The sequence below is a fragment of the Arachis stenosperma genome, chromosome 9, assembly GCF_014773155.1.
Source record: "Arachis stenosperma cultivar V10309 chromosome 9, arast.V10309.gnm1.PFL2, whole genome shotgun sequence".
NCBI classification, from domain to species: domain Eukaryota; kingdom Viridiplantae; phylum Streptophyta; class Magnoliopsida; order Fabales; family Fabaceae; genus Arachis; species Arachis stenosperma.
This window is the reverse complement of record NC_080385.1, coordinates 152,022,025-152,045,959: the sequence shown is the minus strand read 5'-3', so window position 1 is coordinate 152,045,959 and position 23,935 is coordinate 152,022,025. Positions and strand designations below refer to the sequence as shown.

Below are 23,935 nucleotides of genomic sequence, written 5' to 3'. Positions count from 1 at the left end.
AGGTGTGTCATGTCTCTTCCTAATGGCAGCAAATGCATGTAAGCAGGGCATGCCTAAGGTAATGCAGCGAAGGTGAGTAATATAACCAAAATAACAGTAAAGGGAATTCAAATCAAAATATCATTGAAACTGAACCAAGTATGGTATAAGTCTTACCAGTCAGTTGCCATCGATTGCATGAGCAACTGTGCCTGATGAGGTCCACATCCACCTTAGTTCCTTTCCGAGAAACCTCAAACCTCTTTTGTTCATTGTCACTAACCCATTCAGCCGTCCACTTGGTGCTTAGGTTTAACAACTTCTCCATCATCTTTTCCTGAACTGGTGCTAGCCTCCCTGAGTGATTCTCCAAGACCCGTTTATGATTTACCATCCGCCTCATGAGATAGCATCTGATCTCTTCACACATAGTGAGGATAGGCTTGCAGCGGTAGTTAACTATTTTTGCATTAAAAACCTCACACATATTGTTTGTGAGGTTATCCACTTTTGGACCATGGGAGAAGTAAGCCTTCACCCATGTCTCAGGTTCAAATTTGCTGAGGTACTCCCAGGCACCCTTGTTAACTGTCTTCAACTTCTCCATGCATTCTTTGAATTCAGCAACAGTTGTGCACCTGACACACTCCCACACAACTTGTCGAATGTACAGATCCTTGTAGCGATTGATGAAGTTTTTTCACATAAGCATAACGCAATTGCGGAGCTTAGCGTGTGGCATGACCTCCTTCAATGCAGAAAGCAAACCCTGCCAACAACATTATCAACCACATAGCAATGAAATTAACCAACTAGGTAGCAATGAATATCATCAACAAATTAGAAATGACCCTAAAATAAATGCAGAACAATGAAAATAACCATAAACTGGTTTTACCTTCTGTTGGTCCGATATGAAGTTCCAGCCATGGTTAGCATCGTCTCCTATGTCCCCTTGCAGATTGGTCAGGAACCACTTCCAGGCTTCCTTAGTCTCAGCCCTGACCACTCCATAGGCAACAACATAAAATTGGTTGTTGGCATCCTGAGCAACTGCTGCTAGAAGCTGGTGCACGAAATTGTGAACACTACTTTGTCCATATTCAAATAATCCCCGGTAATGGCTCCAAAGACTTGGTGCTCAATACCATGGCATAAAACACAACTTCGCACAACTAACCAGCAAGTGCACTGGGTCATCCAAGTAATACCTTACGTGAGTAAGGGTCGATCCCACGGAGATTGTTGCTATGAAGCAAGCTATGGTCACCTTGTAAATCTCAGTCAGGCAGACTCAATTGGGTATAGATGATGAATAAAGCATAAAGATAAAGATAGAGGTACTTATGTATATCATTGGTGGGAGCTTCAGATAAGCGTATGAAGATGCCTTCCCTTCCGTCTCTCTGCTTTCCTACAGTCTTCATCCAATCCTTCTTACTCCTTTCCATGGCAAGCTCGTGTAGGGTTTCACCGTTGTCAATGGCTACCTCCCATCCTCTCAGTGAAAGCGATTGCATATGCTCTGTCACAGCATAGCGGAATTTAGCTGTCGGTTCTCGGTCAGGCCGGAATAAAATCCATTGATTCTTTTGCGTCTGTCACTAACGCCCCGCCTGCTAGGAGTTTGAAGCACGTCACAGTCATTCAATCATTGAATCCTACTCAGAATACCACAGACAAGGTTAGACCTTCCGGATTCTCTTGAATGCCGCCATCAGTTCTTGCCTATACCACGAAGATTCCAGTTAAAGAATCCAAGAGATATTCACTAAGCCTCGGATGCTTGTAGAACAAGAATGGTTGTCAGTCACCTTGTTCATAGGTGAGAATGGTGATGAGTGTCACTGATCATCACATTCATCAAGTTGAAGAACAAGTGATATCTTGGACAAAGAACAAGCGGAATTGAATAGAAGAACAATAGTAATTGCATTAATACTCGAGGTACAGCAGAGCTCCACACCTTAATCTATGGTGTGTAGAAACTCCACCGTTGAAAATACATAAGAACAAGGTCCAGGCATGGCCGTGAGGCCAGCCTCCCAATGATCTAAGATAGCATAAAACTCAAAGATAGCTACCAAGATATGTAATACAATAGTACAAGGTCCTACTTATAGAAAACTAGTAGCCTAAGGTGTACAAAGATGAGTAAATGACATAAAAATCCACTTTCGGGCCCACTTGGTGTGTGCTTGGGCTGAGCAATGAAGCATTTTCGTGTAGAGACTCTTCTTGGAGTTAAACGCCAGCTTTTATGCCAGTTTGGGCGTTTAACTCCCAATTAGGTGCCAGTTCCGGCGTTTAACGCTGGAATTTCTTGAGGTGACTTTGAACGCCGGTTTGGGCCATCAAATCTTGGGCAAAGTATGGACTATCATATATTGCTGGAAAGCCCAGAATGTCTACTTTCCAAAGCCGTTGAGAGCGCGCCAATTGGGCTTCTGTAGCTCCAGAAAATCCACTTCGAGTGCAGGGAGGTCAGAATCCAGCAGCATCTGCAGTCCTTTTCAGTCTCTGGATCAGATTTTTGCTCAGGTCCCTCAATTTCAGCCAGAAAATACCTGAAATCACAGAAAAACACACAAACTCATAGTAAAGTCCAGAAAAGTGAATTTTAATTAAAAACTAATAAAAATATACTAAAAACTAACTAGATCATACTAAAAACATACTAAAAACAATGCCAAAAAGCGTATAAATTATCCGCTCATCACAACACCAAACTTAAATTGTTGCTTGTCCTCAAGCAACTGAAAATCAAATAAGATAAAAAGAAGAGAATATACTATAGACTCCAGATTATCAATGAAACTTAGCTCCAAATTAGATGAGCGGGACTAGTAGCTTTTTGCCTCCGAACAGTTTTGGCATCTCACTCTATCCTTTGAAATTCAGAATGATTGGCTTCTTTAGGAACTCAGAATCCAGATAGTGTTATTGATTCTCCTAGTTAAGTATGATGATTCTTGAACACAGCTACTTATTGAGTCTTGGCCGTGGCCCAAAGCACTCTGTCTTCCAGTATTACCACCGGATACATACATGCCACAGACACATAATTGGGTGAACCTTTTTAGATTGTGACTCAGCTTTGCTAGAGTCCCCAACTAGAGGTGTCCAGGGTTCTTAAGCACACTCTTATTGCCTTGGATCACAACTTTATTTCTTTCTTTTCCTTTCTTTTTCTTTCTTTTTCTTTTTCTCCCTTTTTTTTCGTTTTTTTTTGTATTCACTGCTTTTTCTTGCTTCAAGAATCATTTTTATGATTTTTCAGATCCTCAGTAACATGTCTCCTTTTTCATCATTCTTTCAAGAGCCAACAAATTTTAACATTCATGAACAACAAATTCAAAAGACATATGCACTGTTCAAGCATACATTCAGAAAACAAAAAGTATTGTCACCACATCAAACTAATTAAGCTAGTTTTAAAGATGAATTTGAAATCCTGTACTTCTTGTTCTTTTGATTAAAAACAGTTTTCATTTAAGAAAGGTGATGGATTTCATAGGCATTCATAACTTTAAGGCATAGACACTAAGACACTAATGATCATAAGACACAAACATAGACAAACACAAAGCATAATTTTCGAAAAACAGAAGATTAAAGAACAAGGAGATTAAAGAACGGGTCCACCTTAGTGATGGCGGCTTGTTCTTCCTCTTGAAGGTCTTATAGAGTGCTTGAGCTCCTCAATGTCTCTTCCTTGTCTTTGTTGCTCCTCTCTCATGATTCTTTGATCTTCTCTAATTTCATGGAGGAGAATGGAGTGTTCTTGGTGCTTCACCCTTAGTTGTCCCATGTTGGAACTTGATGAGCGGATAATTTGTACACTTTTTGGCATTGTTTTTAGTATGTTTTTAGTATCTTTTAGTTAGTTTTTAGTATATTTTTATTAGTTTTTAATTAAAATTCACTTTTCTGGACTTTACTATGAGTTTGTGTGTTTTTCTGTGATTTCAGGTATTTTCTGACTGAAATTGAAGGTTCTGAGCAAAAATCTGATCCAGAGACTGAAAAGGACTGCAGATGCTGTTGGATTCTGACCTCCCTGCACTCAAAGCGGATTTTCTGGAGCTACAGAAGCCCAATTGGCGCGCTCTCAACGGCGTTGGAAAGTAGACATCCAGGGCTTTCCAGAAATATATAATAGTCTATACTTTGCCCAAGATTTGATGGCCCAAACCTGCGTAGCAAACCGGCCTCAGAAATTCCAGCGTTAAACGCCGGAACTGGCATAAAACTTGGAGTTAAACGCCCAAACTGGCATGAGAACTGGCGTTTAACTCCAGAAAACGTCTCTACATATAAAATCTTCAATGCTCAGCCCAAGCACACACCAAGTGGGCCCGGAAGTAGATTTTTCTGTCATTTACTCATTTCTGTAAACCTTAGGATACTAGTTTACTACTTATAGGACCTTTTGACTTTGTAATCAGTACGGAATGCGACCTTATGACATTGTACACCTTTTCTTCCACAGCATGAGTCTCTAAACCCCATGGTTGGGGGTGAGGAGCTCTGCTGTGTCCTGATGGATTAATGCAATTACTACTGTTTCTCAGTCAATCATGCTTGCTTCCATTCTAAGATAATACTTGTTCTTAATCCGGATGAATGTGATGATCAGTGACAATCATCATCATTCTCAACTATGAACATGTGCCTGACAACCACCTCTGTTCTACCTTAGATTAAGTAGTTATCTCTTGGATTCTTTTATCGGAATCTTCGTGGTATAAGCTAGACTGATGGCGGCATTCAAGAGAATCCGGAAGGTCTAAACCTTGTCTGTGGTATTCTGAGTAGGATTCAATGACTGAATGACTGTGACGTGCTTCAATCTCCTGAAGGCGGGGCGTTAGTGACAGACGCCAAAAGAATCACTGGATTCTACTCCGGTCTGATTGAGAACCGACATATGGAATGCCGTGCCGTGACAGGGCATTAGGAATCGTTCCAATGAGAGGATGGGAGGTAGCCACTGACAACGGTGAAACCCTACACACAGCTTGCCATGGAAGGAGACTTGCGTGTTTGATGAAGAAGACAGTAGGAAAGCAGAGATTCAGAAGATGGAGCATCTCCAAACCTCAACCTATTCTCCATTACTGCAAAACAAGTAACCATTTCATGTTCTTTTGCTTTTCACAATCAATCCTGATAATTTCTGATATCCTGACTAAGATTTACAAGATAACCATAGCTTGATTCAAGCCGACAATCTCCGTGGGATCGACCCTTGCTCACGCAAGGTATTACTTGGACGACCCAGTGCACTTGCTGGTTAGTTGTGCGGGATTGCAAAAGTGTTATTGCAATTTCGTGCACCAAGTTTTTGGCGCCGTTGCCGGGGATTGTTCGAGTTTGGACAACTGACGGCTTATCTTGTTGCTTAGATTAGGACTGTTTTCTTTTTGTTGGTTTAGAGTCTTTTAGTTGAGTCTAGTTTTATATTCTAAGTTTGGTGTCAATTGCATGCTTTTGTTTTTCTTTTAAAATTTTCGTTTTTTTTTTTTATAATCTTTGTCCCTTTTTGATTCATAAAAATTCTAAGTTTGGTGTCCTCTTTGTGTTTTTCTCTTAAAATTTTCGAAAATTTAGTGTTTGATTTTCTAAAAATTTTAAGTTTGGTGTCTTTTTGTGTTTTTCTCTTTCCTCTTTTTAAAAATCAAATCTTTTTCATAAAAAATTTTTCAATCATATCTTCTTAATTGCTGTTTTCAAAATCTTTTTTTTTACTGATTGATTCGGTTCTCAATTTGCTTTGATCTTATTTTCTTTCTAATTTTCGAAATCTTATTTTATTTTCCTTTTGACTTTCGAATTTTTATTTTAAATTTCCTTTTTGTTTTTTTTATTTTTATTTTTCGGTTATTTCAAAAAAAAAAAAAAACAAAAACAAAATTTATCTCTGTGCAATTGTTATCATTTCCCTTTTGTCCATTATGGACTTAAGTGGAATTAACCAGTCCAGAAGGACTCTGGGGTCCTATGCCAACCCCAATACAGCTGCATATGGGAGTAGCATCTGTGTACCTCCCATCAAAGCAAGCAGCTTTGAGCTAAACCCTCAACTCATTATCATAGTGCAGCAAAATTGCCAGTATTCCGGTCTTCCAGAGGAAGAACCTACTGAGTTTCTGGCATAGTTCTTACAAATTGCTGACACAATACATGATAAAGAGGTAGATCAGGATGTCTACAGACTGTTACTGTTTCCATTTGCTGTAAAAGATCAAGCAAAAAGGTGGTTGAATAACCAACCTACAGCAAGCATAAAGACATGGAAACAGTTATCAGAAAAATTCCTGAATCATTTTTACCCTCCAAAAAGGATGACACAGCTAAGGCTGGACATCCAAGGCTTTAAACAAGAGGATAATGAATCCCTTTACGATGCCTGGGAGAGGTATAGAAGTATGCTCAGAAAATGCCCCTCTGAAATGTTTTCAGAGTGGGTACAGTTAGACATCTTCTACTATGGGCTTACAGAAAAAGCTCAGATGTCTTTAGACCACTCAGCTGGTGGATCCATACACATGAGAAAGACAATTGAAGAAGCTCAAGAGCTTATAGACATTGTTGCTAGAAACCAATACTTATATTCTAGCAAGGAATTCGTTCCACAAGAAGAGGTCATGGCAGTAGTCAATGATCCTGATCCTCAAGAACAGATGAATGAGCTTAATCAACAATTGCTCCTGATGACAGAACAGTTAGCAGAATTTAAAGAAATGCTCCATGATACTAAGGTTGCTAACAAGAGCATAGAACTGCAGTTGAATCAAGCAAAACAGCAAATATCTAAACAAATAACAGAAGAATGTCAAGCAGTTCAACTGAGGAGTGGGAAAACACTGAATGCCACTGCTCAAAAGAGCAAGAAGTCAATTAAGGAACAGTTGACAGAGGATGACCAAGCCACTGTTCAAAATCCCTCTGAGGACAGTAAGAGCCCAGAGAGGAATATTATTGGCGTTCAAACGCCAGAAAGGGAAGGAAAGTTGGCGTTAAACGCCCATTCCCTGCCCAGTTCTGGCGTTCAAACGCCAGAAAAGGGGGAGAAGTTGGCGTTTAACGCCCAAACTTCATCCACTCCTGGCGTTCAAACGCCCAAGGAGAATCAGGCACCTGAGAGTTCTGATGATTATCCCCCTAACAAGGCCTCTTCAACCATTTCTGTAAGGAATAAACCTGCAGCATCTAAGGTTGAAGAATATCAAGCCAAGATGCCTTATCCTCAGAAACTCTGCAAAGCGGAACAGGATAAGCAATTTGCCCGCTTTGCAGACTATCTAAGGACTCTTGAAATAAAGATTCCGTTTGCAGAGGCACTTGAGCAAATACCCTCTTATGCTAAGTTCATGAAAGAGATCTTAAGCCATAAGAAGAATTGGAGAGAAACTGAAAAAGTGTTTCTCACTGAAGAATGCAGTGCAGTCATTTTGAAAAGCTTACCAGAAAAGCTTCAAGATCCTGGAAGCTTTATGATACCCTGCACATTAGAAGGCGCCTGCACCAAGATAGCCCTATGTGATCTTGGAGCAAGCATCAATCTAATACCTGCATCCACTATCAGAAAGCTTGGGTGACTGGAGAAGTCAAACCAACCAGGATATGCCTCCAACTTGCTGATGGTTCCATTAAACACCATCAGGCATAATAGAGGACATGATTGTCAAGGTTGGGCCATTTGCCTTTCCAACTGACTTTGTGGTGCTGGAAATGGAGGAGCACAAAAGTGCAACTCTCATTCTAGGAAGACCTTTCCTAGCAATGGACGAACTCTCATTGATGTACATAAAGGGGAAGTAACCCTGAGAGTCAATGAGGATGAGTTCAAGTTGAATGCTGTGAAAGCTATGCAGCATCCAGACACACCAGAAGACTGCATGGACGTTGACATTATTGATTCTCTGGTAGAAGAGATCAATATGGCTGAAAGCCTAGAATCAGAGCTTGAGGACATCTTCAAAGATGCTCAACCTGATCAAGAAGAACTAGAGGAAGTAAAGGAATTTTCGAAAATTCCTCAGGAGGAGGATAAGCCTCCCAAGCCTGAACTCAAACCATTACCATCATCCTTGAAATATGCATTTCTGGGAGAGGGTGACACTTTTCCAGTGATTATAAGCTCTGCTTTAAATTCACAGGAAGAGGAAGCACTGATTCAAGTGCTAAGGACACACAAGACAGCTCTTGGGTGGTCCATAAGTGATCTTAAGGGCATTAGCCCAGCTAGATGCATGCACAAGATCCTGTTGGAGGATAATGCCAAACCAGTGGTTCAACCACAGAGGAGGCTAAATCCAGCCATGAAGGAGGTGGTGCAGAAAGAGGTCACTAAATTACTAGAGGCTGGGATCATTTATCCTATTTCTGATAGCCCCTGGGTGAGCCCTGTCCAAGTTGTTCCCAAAAAGGGAGGCATGACAGTGGTTCATAATGAAAAAAATGAACTGGTTCCCACAAGGACAGTCACAGGGTGGCGCATGTGTATTGACTACAGAAGGCTCAATACAGCCACCAGAAAGGATCATTTTCCTTTACCATTCATAGACCAAATGCTAGAAAGACTAGCTGGCCATGATTATTACTGCTTTTTGGATGGCTATTCAGGCTACAACCAAATTGCAGTAGACCCTCAGGACCAAGAGAAAACAGCATTCACCTGCCCTTCAGGCGTGTTTGCCTATAGGAGAATGCCTTTTGGTCTGTGCAATGCACCTGCAACCTTCCAAAGGTGCATGCTCTCTATCTTCTCAGATATGGTAGAGAAATTTCTGGAAGTCTTCATGGATGACTTCTCAGTATATGGAGACTCATTTAGCTCCTGTCTTAACCACCTATCACTTGTCCTGAAAAGATGCCAAGAGACCAACCTGGTTTTAAACTGGGAGAAATGTCACTTTATGGTGACTGAAGGAATTGTCCTTGGGCACAAAATTTCAAGCAGGGGAATAGAGGTGGATAAGGCAAAGGTAGAGGTAATTGAAAAATTACCACCACCTGCCAATGTTAAGGCAATCAGAAGCTTTCTGGGACATGCAGGATTTTACAGAAGGTTTATCAAGGATTTTTCGAAAATTGCCAAACCTCTGAGTAATCTGCTAGCTGCTGACACTCCATTTATCTTTGATAATGAGTGTCTGCAGGCATTTGAGACCCTGAAAGCTAAGCTGGTCACAGCACCAGTTATCTCTGCACCAGATTGGGCATTACCATTTGAATTAATGTGTGATGCCAGTGATCATGCCATTGGTGCAGTGTTGGGACAGAGGCATAATAAACCTCTGCATGTCATTTATTATGCCAGCCGTGTTCTAAATGATGCACAGAAGAATTACACAACCACAGAAAAAGAATTACTTGCAGTGGTTTATGCCATTGACAAGTTTAGATCCTACCTAGTAGGATCCAAAGTGATTGTGTACACTGACCATGCTGCTCTTAAATACTTACTCACAAAGCAGGATTCAAAACCCAGGCTTATCAGATGGGTGTTGCTTCTGCAAGAGTTTGATATAGAAATAAGAGACAGAAAAGGGACAGAGAATCAGGTAGCTGATCATCTGTCCAGAATAGAGCCAGTAGTTGGGGCGTCCCTCCCTTCTACTGAGATTTCTGAGACTTTCCCAGATGAGCAATTATTTGCCATTCAGGAAGCTCCATGGTTTGCAGACATTGCAAACTATAAAGCTGTGAGGTTCATACCCAAAGAGTACAGTTACATACAGAGAAAGAAATTAATTTCAGATGCCAAGTACTACCTTTGGGATGAACCATATCTCTTTAAGAGATGTGCTGACGGAGTGATCCGCAGGTGTGTACCCAGAGAAGAAGCACAGAGGATCCTATGGCACTGCCATGGATCACAGTATGGAGGACATTTTGGAAGTGAGCGAACAGCCACTAAAGTCCTCCAATGTGGCTTCTACTGGCCCACTCTCTATAAAGATTCCCGAGAGTTTGTGCGTAACTGTGACAGTTGCCAAAGAGCTGGTAACCTGCCTCATGGATATGCCATGCCTCAACAAGGGATATTAGAGATAGAGCTGTTTGATGTATGGGGAATTGACTTCATGGGGCCATTCCCACCATCATACTCAAACACTTACATTCTGGTGGCAGTGGACTATGTATCTAAGTGGGTAGAAGCAATTGCTACACCCACTAATGATACTAAGACCGTACTGAAATTCCTCCAGAAGAACATTTTCAGCAGATTTGGCGTTCCCAGAGTGCTAATCAGTGATGGGGGCACTCATTTCTGCAATAAACAACTATACTCTGCTATGGTCAGATATGGAATTAGCCACAAAGTGGCAACTCCGTACCATCCACAGACAAATGGGCAAGCAGAGGTCTCTAACAGAGAACTAAAAAGAATCCTAGAACGGACTGTAATGGCCCGAAGAAAGGATTGGGCAAAGAGCTTGGATGATGCTCTGTGGGCATACAGAACAGCATTCAAGACTCCTATAGGCACCTCTCCATACCAATTGGTGTATGGGAAGGCCTGCCATTTGCCTGTGGAACTGGAACATAAAGCCTACTGGGCAACCAGATTCCTAAACATGGATGCACAGTTAGCTGGTGAAAAAAGACTGCTACAGCTGAATGAGCTAGAGGAGTTCAGACTCAATGCCTTTGAAAATGCAAAAATCTATAAGGAAAAGGCAAAGAAATGGCATGACAGGAAATTGTCAACCAGAGTCTTTGAGCCAGGACAAAAAGTTCTGCTCTTCAACTCTAGGCTCAAACTGTTTCCAGGAAAACTCAAATCCCGTTGGGGGGTCCATATGTGATTACAGGAGTGTCACCATATGGATATGTTGAGCTTCAGGATATTGATTCTGATAAGAAGTTCATTGTTAATGGACAGAGAATCAAACATTATCTTGAAGGAAACTTTGAGCAGGAGTGCTCAAAACTGAGACTAGAGTGATTCTCAGTGAAAGTCCAGCTAAAGACAGTAAAGAAGCGCTTACTGGGAGGCAACCCAGTCATTAGTAGGTTGTATGATTTGTTCTTACAGAGGTAAATATCAAAAAATGAAGGAATTCACAGAGTAACAGAAGGATTCAGCTCAAAAAGCAGAGAAAATGAGCTTACTGGCGAAAAAACGCCAGTAAGGGGCATTTTGGGCGTTAAACGCCAGAATGGGCACCATTCTGGGCGTTTAACGCCAGTAATGGTACCATTTTGGGCGTTAAACGCCAGAATGGGCACCATTCTTGGCGTTTAACGCCAGGTGTGCAGCATCCTGGGCGTTTTGGAAAAACGCCCAGTGATAAAGGATTTCTGGCGTTTAACGCCAGCCAGGGCACCTGGCTGGGCGTTAAACGCCCAAAAGGGGTAGCAATTGGGCGTTAAACGCCAGAATGGGTGCCATTCTGGGCGTTTAACGCCAGCTTGGTGGGGGGACCACATTTTTGTTTTCAACTCAATTTTTTTTCAAACTTTCCTCTTTTTAACCATACTCTTCTACATAAATGCACTTCAACCTTCCATTATTCACTTTCAAATCTTCACAAATCAAAACCATTCTTCAAATCTATTTCAAATTAATCCCAAATCTTCTTCAAAAACTCACCCTTTTCTCAATTTCTTTTCATATCTTCTCAAATCTCCTTTCAAATTTTTATTTTTTCGAAATCTCTTCTCCCCTCCCTTATAAATTCACGTTTGGAACCCCCTTTTGCCCACACCATTCGAATTTTCTCTTCCTCCCCCTCTCTTCTCTCTTTCCTTTTGCTTGAGGACAAGCAAACCTCTAAGTTTGGTGTGCTTTTCCGTGATCACTAAGCCAAGATTCATCAATATCATGGCTCCTAAGGGAAAACAAACCAATTTAAGAGGCAAGAAAGAGAATAATCCAAAGAATCTTTGGAATGAAGAGAAGTTCTTAACCAAAGAACATGAAGACCATTATCATAAAATAATGGGTCTGAGGTCAGTGATCCCGGAAGTTAAATTTGATCTGAAAGAAGATGAATATCCGGGGATCCAAGAGCAAATTCGAAACAGAGGATGGGAAGTTCTAACCAATCCTGAGACAAAGGTTGGAAGGAACATGGTTCAGGAATTCTACTCAAATCTGTGGCTAATAGATAAGCAGAGAATGACTGGAACTGCTTACCATACCTATAGAACCATGGTCAGAGGGAAAGTTATGTACTTCCATCTGGACAAAATGAGAGAAATCTTCAAGTTGCCTCAACTGCAAGATGATCCTGACTCCTTTAATAGGAGGATGGTGAGAGTAGATAAAGGGTTGGATCAAGTTCTAGAGGACATATGCCTCCCTGGAACTAAGTGGATAACCAATTCAAAGGGTGTCCCAAACCAACTCAAGAGGGGAGACCTCAAACCAATTGCAAGAGGTTGGCTAGACTTTATTGGGCGTTCCATATTGCCCACTAGCAACCGTTCTGAGGTTACCATCAAGAGAGCAGTGATGATTCATTGCATTATGCTTGGAAGAGAAGTGGAGGTGCATCATGTGATTGCTTGTGAGATTTACACAATTGCAAATAAGAATTCCACTGAAGCCAAATTGGCTTACCCAAGCTTGATCTCCTTGCTCTGTAAAGAGGCTGGGGTGAAGATGGGAGTAGATGAGTTCATACCCATTGAACACCCAATCACCAAGAAGTCAATAGAAGGACAAGTGCAAGACAACTCTATCAAGAGGAGGGCGCATGAGTTCCTCCCTGAATTCCCTGAAATTGGCTACTGGGCCAGCCTAGAAGCATCTATCAACAAGTTGCAAGAGACTATGGAGCAACTGAAGGAAGAACAGCAGAATCAGAACTGCATGATCTGCAAATTGCTGAAGGAACAAGAGAAGCAGGGGCGTGAAATCCAAGAATTGAAGCGCCAAAAGCTCTCATCTCAAGCTGAGGGAGCATCCACTTCTCAAAATCAAGGTTGTTGAGTCCTAACTCTGTGAACACCTCCATCATTAGAAGCCTATGTTTTTGCATTTTTTTATCTTATTTTGTTCTCTATTTTTATTTTCTAGTTTAATCTTATATTTATTTTTGAGTCTTGTTCTTAATTCATAATTAATAAAATTAAAGTTATGCCTTAAAGTTATGAATGTCCTATGAATCCATCACCTCTCTTAAATGAAAAATGCTTTAATCACAAAAGAACAAGAAGTACAGGATTTCGAAATTTATCTCTGAAACTAGTTGAATTAGTTTGATGTGGTGACAATACTTTTTGTTTTCTGAATGAATGCTTGAACAGTGCATACGTATTTTGAATTTGTTTTTTTTAAGAATGTTAAATTTGTTGGCTCTTGAAAGAATGAGGAGAAAGAGAACTGTTATTGAGGATCTGAAAAATCATCAAATTGATTCTTGAAGCAAGAAAAAGCAGTAAAAGAAAAAAAAAATTTTCGAAAAAAAAAAGAAGAGAAGAGAAAAAGAAAGAAAAAGAAAAAGAAAGGAATAAAGTTGTGATCCAAGGCAACAAGAGTGTGCTTAAGAACCCTGGACACCTCTAATTGGGGACTTTAGCAAAGCTGAGTCACAATCAAAAAAGGTTCACCCAATTATGTGTATGTGGCATGTATGTATCCGGTGGTAATACTGGAAGACAGAGTGCTTTGGGCCACAGCCAAGACTCATACATTAGCTATGTTCAAGAATCATTATACTTAACTAGGAGAATCAATAACATTATCTGAGTTCTGAGTTCTCATAGATGCCAATCATTCTGAACTTCAAAGGATAGAGTGAGATGCCAAAACTGTTCGGAGGCAAAAAGCTACTAGTCCCGCTCATCTGATTGGAGCTATGTTTCTTTGATATTTTGGAATCTATAGTATATTCTCTTCTTTTTATCCTATTTTGATTTTCAGTTGCTTGGGGACAAGCAACAATTTAAGTTTGGTGTTGTGATGAGCGGATAATTTGTACACTTTTTGGCATTGTTTTTAGTATGTTTTTAGTATCTTTTAGTTAGTTTTTAGTATATTTTTATTAGTTTTTAATTAAAATTCACTTTTCTGGATTTTACTATGAGTTTGTGTGTTTTTCTGTGATTTCAGGTATTTTCTGACTGAAATTGAAGGTTCTGAGCAAAAATCTGATCCAGAGACTGAAAAGGACTGCAGATGCTGTTGGATTCTGACCTCCCTGCACTCGAAGCGGATTTTCTGTAGTTACAGAAGCCCAATTGGCGCGCTCTCAACGGCGTTGGAAAGTAGACATCCAGGGCTTTCCAGCAATATATAATAGTCCATACTTTGCCCAAGATTTGATGGCCCAAACCTGCGTAGCAAACCGGCCTCAGAAATTCCAGCGTTAAACGCCGGAACTGGCATAAAACTTGGAGTTAAACGCCCAAACTGGCATGAGAACTGGCGTTTAACTCCAGAAAACGTCTCTACATATAAAAGCTTCAATGCTCAGCCCAAGCACACACCAAGTGGGCCCGGAAGTGGATTTTTCTGTCATTTACTCATTTCTGTAAACCTTAGGATACTAGTTTACTACTTATAGGACCTTTTGACTTTGTAATCAGTACGGAATGCGACCTTATGATATTGTACACCTTTTCTTCCACAGCATGAGTCTCTAAACCCCATGGTTGGGGGTGAGGAGCTCTGCTGTGTACTGATGGATTAATGCAATTACTACTGTTTCTCAGTCAATCATGCTTGCTTCCATTCTAAGATAATACTTGTTCTTAATCCGGATGAATGTGATGATCAGTGACAATCATCATCATTCTCAACTATGAACATGTGCCTGACAACCACCTCTGTTCTACCTTAGATTAAGTAGTTATCTCTTGGATTCTTTTATCGAAATCTTCGTGGTATAAGCTAGACTGATGGCGGCATTCAAGAGAATCCGGAAGGTCTAAACCTTGTCTGTGGTATTCTGAGTAGGATTCAATGACTGAATGACTGTGACGTGCTTCAATCTCCTGAAGGCGGGGCGTTAGTGACAGACGCCAAAAGAATCACTGGATTCTACTCCGGTCTGATTGAGAACCGACATATGGAATGCCGTGCCGTGACAGGGCATTAGGAATCGTTCCAATGAGAGGATGGGAGGTAGCCACTGACAACGGTGAAACCCTACACACAGCTTGCCATGGAAGGAGACTTGCGTGTTTGATGAAGAAGACAGTAGGAAAGCAGAGATTCAGAAGATGGAGCATCTCCAAACCTCAACCTATTCTCTATTACTGCAAAACAAGTAACCATTTCATGTTCTTTTGCTTTTCACAATCAATCCTGATAATTTCTGATATCCTGACTAAGATTTACAAGATAACCATAGCTTGATTCAAGCCGACAATCTCCGTGGGATCGACCCTTGCTCACGCAAGGTATTACTTGGACAACCCAGTGCACTTGCTGGTTAGTTGTGCGGGATTGCAAAAGTGTTATTGCAATTTCGTGCACCAGAACTCAATTCTCCTAGGGAGGTGTTTAGTTGCTCCCAATAGTCTTGTGGAGGAAAGTGCATCCCTTGAGGTATCTCAGGGATCTCATGATGAGTAGGGTCTCTTGTGTGCTCCATCCTTTTCTTGGTGATGGGCTTGTCTTCATCAATAAGGGCGTCTCCCTCTATGTCAACTCCCACTGAATAACAGAGGTGACAAATGAGATGAGGAAAGGCTAGCCTTGCCAAGGTGGAAGACTTGTCCTCCACTTTATAGAGTTCTTGGGCTATGACCTCATGAACTTCCACTTCTTCTCCAATCATGATGCTATGAACCATGATGGCCCGGTCTAGAGTAACTTCGGACCGGTTGCTAGTGGGAATGATTGAGCGTTGGATGAACTCCAACCATCCTCTAGCCATGGGCTTGAGGTCATGCCTTCTCAATTGAACCGGCTTGCCTCTTGAATCTCTCTTCCATTGTGCGCCCTCTTCACATATGACTGTGAGGACTTGGTCCAACCTTTGATCAAAGTTGACCCTTCTAGTGTAAGGATGTTCATCTCCTTGCATCATGGGCAAGTTGAATGCTAACCTTACATTTTCCGGACTAAAATCCAAGTATTTCCCCCGAACCATAGTAAGATAATTCTTTGGATCCGGGTTCATACTTTGGTCATGGTTCTTGGTGATCCATGCATTGGCATAGAACTCTTGAACCATCAAGATTCCGACTTGTTGAATGGGGTTGGTAAGCACTTCCCAACCTCTTCTTCGGATCTCATGGCGGATCTCCGGATATTCACCCTTTTTGAGTGAAAAGGGGACCTCGGGGATCACCTTTTTCAAGGCCACAACTTCATAGAAGTGGTCTTGATGCACCCTTGAGATGAATCTATCCATCTCCCATGACTCGGAGGTGGAAGCTTTTGCCTTCCCTTTCCTCTTTCTAGAGGTTTCTCCGGCCTTGGATGCCATAAATGGTTATGGAAAAATGAAAAAGCAACGCTTTTACCACACCAAACTTAAAGGTTTGCTCGTCCTCGAGCAAAAGAAGGAAGAAGAGAGTAGAAGAAGAAGAAATGAGGAAGAAGGGAATGGCTTAGTGTATTCGGCCAAAGAGGGGGAGAAGTGTTTTTAAGGTTGTGTGAAAATGAAGGAGTGAAGAAGGGTTTATATAGGAGAGGGGGGAGATGGGTTCGGCCATTATGGGTGGATTTGGGAGGGAAAGTGGTTTGAATTTGAAGGGTGAGGTTGGTGGGGTTTTATGAAGGATGGATGTGAGTGGTGAAGAGAAAGATGGGATTTGATAGGTAAAGGGTTTTTGGGAAAAAGGTAATGAGGTGATTGGTGAATGGGGGAAGAAGAGAGAGAGTGGTGGTGGGGTTGGTGGGGGTCCTGTGGGGTCCACAGATCCTGAGGTGTCAAGGAAAAGTCATCCCTGCACCAAATGTTGCTCAAAATCACGTTTTGAGGCATTTCTGGCGTTAAACACCGGGCTGGTGCCCATTCCTGGCGTTTAACGCCAGGTTCTTGCCCTTTTCTGGCGTTTAACGCCAGTCTGGTGCCCCTTTCTGGCGTTAAACGCCCAGAATGGTGCCAGACTGGGCGTTAAACGCCCAACTGCTAGCCTCACTGGCGTTTAAACGCCAGTGAGTTCTTCCTCCAGGGTGTGCTATTTTTCTTCCTGTTTTTCATTCTGTTTTTGCTTTTTCAATGGATTTTGTGACTTCTTATGATCATCAACCTACAAAAAACATAAAATAACAAAGAGAAATATATAAAATATAATTATTGGGTTGCCTCCCAACAAGCGCTTCTTTAATGTCAGTAGCTTGACAGAGGGCTCTCATGGAGCCTCACAGATACTCAAAGCAATGTTGGAACCTCCCAACACCAAACTTAGAGTTTGAATGTGGGGGTTCAACACCAAACTTAGAGTTTGGTTGTGGCCTCCCAACACCAAACTTAGAGTTTGACTGTGGGGGCTCTATTTGTCTCTGATTTGAGAGAAGCTCTTCATGCTTCTTCTCCATGATGACAGAGGGATATCCTTGAGCCTTAAACACATAGGATTTTTCATTCACTTGAATGATCAGTTCACCTCCATCAACATCAATCACAGCCTTTACTGTGGCTAGGAAGGGTCTGCCAAGGATGATGGATTCATCCATGCACTTCCCAGTCTCTAGGACTATGAAATCAGTAGGGATGTAATGGTCTTCAACTTTTACCAAAACATTCTCTACAAGTCCATGAGCTTGTTTTCTTGAGTTGTCTGCCATCTCTAGTGAGATTCTTGCAGCTTGTACCTCAAAGATCCCTAGCTTCTCCATTACAGAGAGAGGCATGAGGTTCACACTTGACCCTAAGTCACACAGAGCCTTTTTGAAGGTCATGGTGCCTATGGTACAAGGTATGGAAAACTTCCCAGGATCTTGTCTCTTTTGAGGTAATTTCTGCCTAGACAAGTCATCCAGTTCCTTGGTGAGCAAAGGAGGTTCATCTTCCCAAGTCTCATTTCCAAATAACTTGTCATTTAGTTTCATGATTGCTCCAAGGTATTTAGCAACTTGCTCTTCAGTGACATACTCGTCCTCTTCAGAGGAAGAATACTCATCAGAGCTCATGAAAGGCAGAAGTAAGTCCAATGGAATCTTCATGGTCTCATTTTGAGCCTCAGATTCCCATGGTTCCTCATTTGGGAACTCAGTGGAGGTCAGTGCATGCCTATTGAGGTCTTCCTCAGTGGCGTTCACTTCCTCTCTTTCCTCTCCAGATTCGGCCATGTTTATGGCTTTGCACTCTCCTTTTCGATTTTCTTCTGTATTGCTTGGAAGAGTACTTGGAGGGAGTTCAGTAATTTTCTTGCTCAGCTGTCCCACTTGTGCTTCCAAATTCCTAATGGAAGACCTTGTTTCAGTCATGAAACTTTGAGTGGTTTTGATTAGATCAGAGACCATGGTTGCTAAGTCAGAGGGGTTCTGCTTAGAATTCTCTGTCTGTTGCTGAGAAGATGATGGAAAAGGCTTGCCATTGCTAAACCTGTTTCTTCCACCATTATTGTTATTGAAACCTTGTTGAGGTTTCTCTTGATTCTTCCATGAGAAATTTGGGTGATTTCTCCATGAAGAATTATAGGTGTTTCCATAGGGTTCCCCTAGGTAATTCACCTCTTCCATTGAAGGGTTCTCAGGATCATAGGCTTCTTCCTCAGATGAAGCATCCTTAGTACTGCTTGGTGCATTTTGCATTCCAGACAGACTTTGAGAAATCAAATTGACTTGTTGAGTCAATATCTTGTTCTGAGCCAGTATGGCATTCAGAGTATCAATCTCAAGAACTCCTTTCTTCTGACCAGTCCCATGGTTCACAGGATTCCTTTCAGAAGTGTACATGAATTAGTTATTTGCAACCATTTCAATGAGCTCTTGAGCTTCTGTAGGCGTCTTCTTCAGATGAAGAGATCCTCCAGCAGAGCTATCCAAAGACATCTTGGATAGTTCAGAGAGACCATCATAGAAAATACCTATGATGCTCCATTCAGAAAGCATGTCAGATGGACATTTTCTGATTAATTGTTTGTATCTTTCCCAAGCTTCATAGAGGGATTCTCCATCCTTCTGTCTGAAGGTTTGGACTTCCACTCTAAGCTTACTCCATTTTTGAGGTGGAAAGAACTTTGCCAAGAAGGCATTGACTAGCTTTTCCCAAGAGTCCAGGCTATCTTTAGGTTGAGAGTCCAACCATATTCTAGCTCTGTCTCTTACAGCAAAAGGGAATAGCATCAGTCTGTAGACCTCAGGGTCAACCCCATTAGTCTTGACTGTGTCACAGATTTGCAAGAACTCAGCTAAAAACTGATGAGGATCTTCCATTGGAAGTCCATGGAACTTGCAATTCTGTTGCATTAGAGAAACTAATTGAGGCTTAAGCTCAAAGTTGTTTGCTCCAATGGCAGGGATAGAGATGCTTCTCCCATAGAAGTCGGGAGTAGGTGCAGTAAAGTCACCCAGCACCTTCCTTGCATTGTTGGCATTGTTGTTGTTTTCGGCTGCCATGGGTTCTTCTTCTTTGAAGAATTCGGTCAGGTCCTCAGCAGAGAGTTGTGCCTTAGCTTCTCTTAGCTTTCGCTTCAAGGTCCTTTCAGGTTCAGGGTCAGCTTCAACAAGAATGCCTTTGTCTCTGCTCCTGCTCATATGAAAGAGAAGAGAACAAGAAAATGTGGAATCCTCTATGTCACAGTATAGAGATTCCTTGAGATGTCAGAGGAAAAGAAAAATAGAAGAAGGAGGTAGAAAAATTCGAACTTGATTAGATAGAGTTCGAATTGTGCATTAAGAAAGAGTTATACTCCATAAATAGAAGGATGTGGGAAGGAGGGAAGAGAATTTTCGAAAATTAATTAAAAAGATGTCAAAAACATTTTGAAAAATTGATTGATAATTTTCGAAAATTCAAGTGGAAAAGAAATCAAGTGATTTTTGAAAAAGATTTTGAAATTTAAAAAGATTTGATTGAAAACTTATTTTGAAAAAGATGTGATTAAAAAGACATGATTGAAAAGATTTGATTTGAAAACAATTTTAAAAGATATGTTTTGAAAACAATTTTTAAAAGATTTGATTTTGAAAATTAATGACTTGCCTAACAAGAAAAGATATGATTCAAACTTTAAACCTTTCTCAATAGAAAAGGTAACAAATTTGAGATGTTCAATCAAATCATTAATTGTTAGTAAGTACCTTTGAAAAAGGAAAGAAATTGATTTGGAAAACATTTGATTGAAAAGATATGATTTGAAAAAGATTTGATTTTGAAAAGCTTAGAAAACTTGAAAAAAAAAAATTGATTTGAAAACAAAATCTTCCCCCTTGCACCATCCTGGCGTTAAACGCCCAGAATGGTATCCATTCTGGCGTTTAACGCCCAAAATGCACCCTTTTTGGGCGTTAAACGCCCAACCAGGTACCCTGGCTGGCGTTTAAACGCCAGTCTGTCCTTCTTCACTGGGCATTTTCGAATGCCCAGCTTTTTCTGTATAATTCCTCTGCAGTATGTTCTGAATCTTCAATTCTTTGTATTATTGACTTGAAAAGACACAAATTAAAAATATTTTTGGATTTTTAATAATTAAAATGCAACAAGAAACAAATAACAATGCATGCAAGACACCAAACTTAGCAGTTTGTATACTACTGACACTACATGAGTCACATAAACACTCAAATCAAAAGAATTCAAAGATCAGAGTAAGAAATCATCAAGAATTACTTGAAGATCCTTAAGACACATGAATGAATGCATGCAATTGACACCAAACTTAAGATGAGACACTAGACTCAAGCAAGAAACATCAAATATTTTTGGTTTTTAAAATTTTGTGAAATTTTTTTTTTTTGTGATTTTCGAAAGTTAAGTGAAAAAAGATATCAAAATTCTTAATGAGAATTCCAGGAATCAGTGCAATGCTAGTCTAAGACTCCGGTCCAGGAATTAGACATGGCTTCACAGCCAGCCAAGCTTTCAAAGAAAGCTTCGGTCCAAAACACTAGACATGGCCAAAGGCCAGCCAAGCCTTAGCAGATCACTGCTCCAAAAGCAAGATTGATAAAAATCAACAAGCTTCTGTGATGATAAGTTGAAACCTCGGTCCAATGAGATTAGACATGGCTTCTCAGCCAGCCAGATTTCAACAAATCACCATGAAACTCTAGAATTCATCTTCAAGAATTTCGAAAAAAATAAAATAAAATAAATACCTAATCTAAGCAACAAGATGAACCGTCAGTTGTCCATACACAAACAATCCCCGGCAACGGCGCCAAAAACTTGGTGCACGTTGCCGGATCAAAACATGGCACTGTTATTGCAGGGAACAAATGCGAAACCGTAGTTAGGACATTTAATTCCCCGGCAACGGCGCCAAAAACTTGGTGCACGAAATTGTGAACACTACTTTGTCCATATTCAAATAATCCCCGGTAATGGCTCCAAAGACTTGGTGCTCAATACCATGGCATAAAACACAACTTCGCACAACTAACCAGCAAGTGCACTGGGTCATCCAAGTAATACCTTACGTGAGTTAGGGTCGATCCCACGGAGATTGTTGCTATGAAGCAAGCTATGGTCACCTTGTAAATCTCAGTCAGGCAGACTCAATTGGGTATAGATGATGAATAAAGCATAAAGATAAAGATAGAGGTACTTATGTATATCATTGGTGGGAGCTTCAGATAAGCGTATGAAGATGCCTTCCCTTCCGTCTCTCTGCTTTCCTACAGTCTTCATCCAATCCTTCTTACTCCTTTCCATGGCAAGCTCGTGTAGGGTTTCACCGTTGTCAATGGCTACCTCCCATCCTCTCAGTGAAAGCGATTGCATATGCTCTGTCACAGCATAGCGGAATTTAGCTGTCGGTTCTCGGTCAGGCCGGAATAAAATCCATTGATTCTTTTGCGTCTGTCACTAACGCCCCGCCTGCTAGGAGTTTGAAGCACGTCACAGTCATTCAATCATTGAATCCTACTCAGAATACCACAGACAAGGTTAGACCTTCCGGATTCTCTTGAATGCCGCCATCAGTTCTTGCCTATACCACGAAGATTCCAGTTAAAGAATCCAAGAGATATTCACTAAGCCTCGGATGCTTGTAGAACAAGAATGGTTGTCAGTCACCTTGTTCATAGGTGAGAATGGTGATGAGTGTCACTGATCATCACATTCATCAAGTTGAAGAACAAGTGATATCTTGGACAAAGAACAAGCGGAATTGAATAGAAGAACAATAGTAATTGCATTAATACTCGAGGTACAGCAGAGCTCCACACCTTAATCTATGGTGTGTAGAACTCCACCGTTGAAAATACATAAGAACAAGGTCCAGGCATGGCCGTGAGGCCAGCCTCCCAATGATCTAAGATAGCATAAAACTCAAAGATAGCTACCAAGATATGTAATACAATAGTACAAGGTCCTACTTATAGAAAACTAGTAGCCTAAGGTGTACAAAGATGAGTAAATGACATAAAAATCCACTTCCGGGCCCACTTGGTGTGTGCTTGGGCTGAGCAATGAAGCATTTTCGTGTAGAGACTCTTCTTGGAGTTAAACGCCAGCTTTTATGCCAGTTTGGGCGTTTAACTCCCAATTAGGTGCCAGTTCCGGCGTTTAACGCTGGAATTTCTTGAGGTGACTTTGAACGCCGGTTTGGGCCATCAAATCTTGGGCAAAGTATGGACTATCATATATTGCTGGAAAGCCCAGAATGTCTACTTTCCAAAGCCGTTGAGAGCGCGCCAATTGGGCTTCTGTAGCTCCAGAAAATCCACTTCGAGTGCAGGGAGGTCAGAATCCAACAGCATCTGCAGTCCTTTTCAGTCTCTGGATCAGATTTTTGCTCAGGTCCCTCAATTTCAGCCAGAAAATACCTGAAATCACAGAAAAACACACAAACTCATAGTAAAGTCCAGAAAAGTGAATTTTAATTAAAAACTAATAAAAATATACTAAAAACTAACTAGATCATACTAAAAACATACTAAAAACAATGCCAAAAAGCGTATAAATTATCCGCTCATCAGAAGCCAACCACCATAATATGTTTTCAGAAAGCACCCATCCAAATGCAACAGGGGACGACATCCATCTTTGAAACCTTGTTTGCAGGCATCTAGTCAAATGTATAATTTATCAAAAACAAGGGGGCCATCTGGAATTGGCATGAGCTCAAGCCTGGCTGATGAGCCTGGATTGCTCCTCAGTATTTTCTCACAATAATCCCTGGATCTATTATATTGTTCCTTTTCATTTCCTTGGATCTTCTCCCTAGCCTCCTTCACTGCTCTATAAACCATTTTAGAATGGGGACAGAGGGAAAATTCCTCTTTAAGAAAATCAGTAGCCTCCTTTGTATTCATGTGTGGTTGGGTGGACATCCGCTTTTCAATCTTCTTACTTAGCCAGTGTTGATCAGCAGCGTTGCTGCCCAAATCCCTCGCACAAGTGGGTTCTGGATGGTAGGTCTTCACTTGATAACACTGCAGACTTTTGTTGTATGATAAGTGAACCAAGTAAGGGCCCTCCTTATCCCCACACCCCACTCTCACTCTCTCTTTGTCATTTTTTATCAATTTCACTTCCCGACCCTCAGCAATGAAAGAATCTTTAACTACCTCCTTGAACCTTTCTACAGTGGCAAACCTAGTTCCTAGCTCAAACCTGCCCTCACCATGAGCATACTCATCATTAAACTCTGGAAACTTTTCACCTCTGCCTTCATCATCAGATGATATGGGAGTATGTAAGTCTTCAGACTCATACTCAAACATTATCTCCTCCACCTCCGTTGGGAGCTCACTGACATAAAACCCATCCCGACTGCATAATCTGGCTGGACATCAGGTCCTTGATCTCTTGCTTTACCACGTGCATCAGTCCCATTCCCACTTCCTTCCCCTCTTTCATTAACCCTTGTGCGAAAGTGTCTTTTCTTCCTTCCTTGCTTCTTTGGTGTAACTACTTCCTTGGAG

General features: G+C 41.1%; 1 protein-coding gene and 1 non-coding gene across 2 annotated transcripts; one reads left to right on the top strand and one right to left on the bottom strand.

The window, feature by feature from the left end:
* Positions 1 to 679: 679 nt before the first annotated feature.
* Positions 680 to 23,734, bottom strand: LOC130950118 (uncharacterized). The gene is made up of 3 exons (XM_057878664.1): positions 23,105 to 23,734; positions 878 to 1,045; positions 680 to 748 (listed from the first exon to the last, which is right to left on the bottom strand). The coding sequence occupies exons 1-3, from the start codon at positions 23,732 to 23,734 to the stop codon at positions 680 to 682; spliced, it is 867 nt and encodes a 288-aa protein (XP_057734647.1).
* Positions 18,954 to 19,057, top strand: LOC130952229 (small nucleolar RNA R71). Its single transcript, XR_009074410.1, has one exon. It is a non-coding gene; the product is annotated as a small nucleolar RNA R71 (small nucleolar RNA).
* Positions 23,735 to 23,935: the final 201 nt, after the last annotated feature.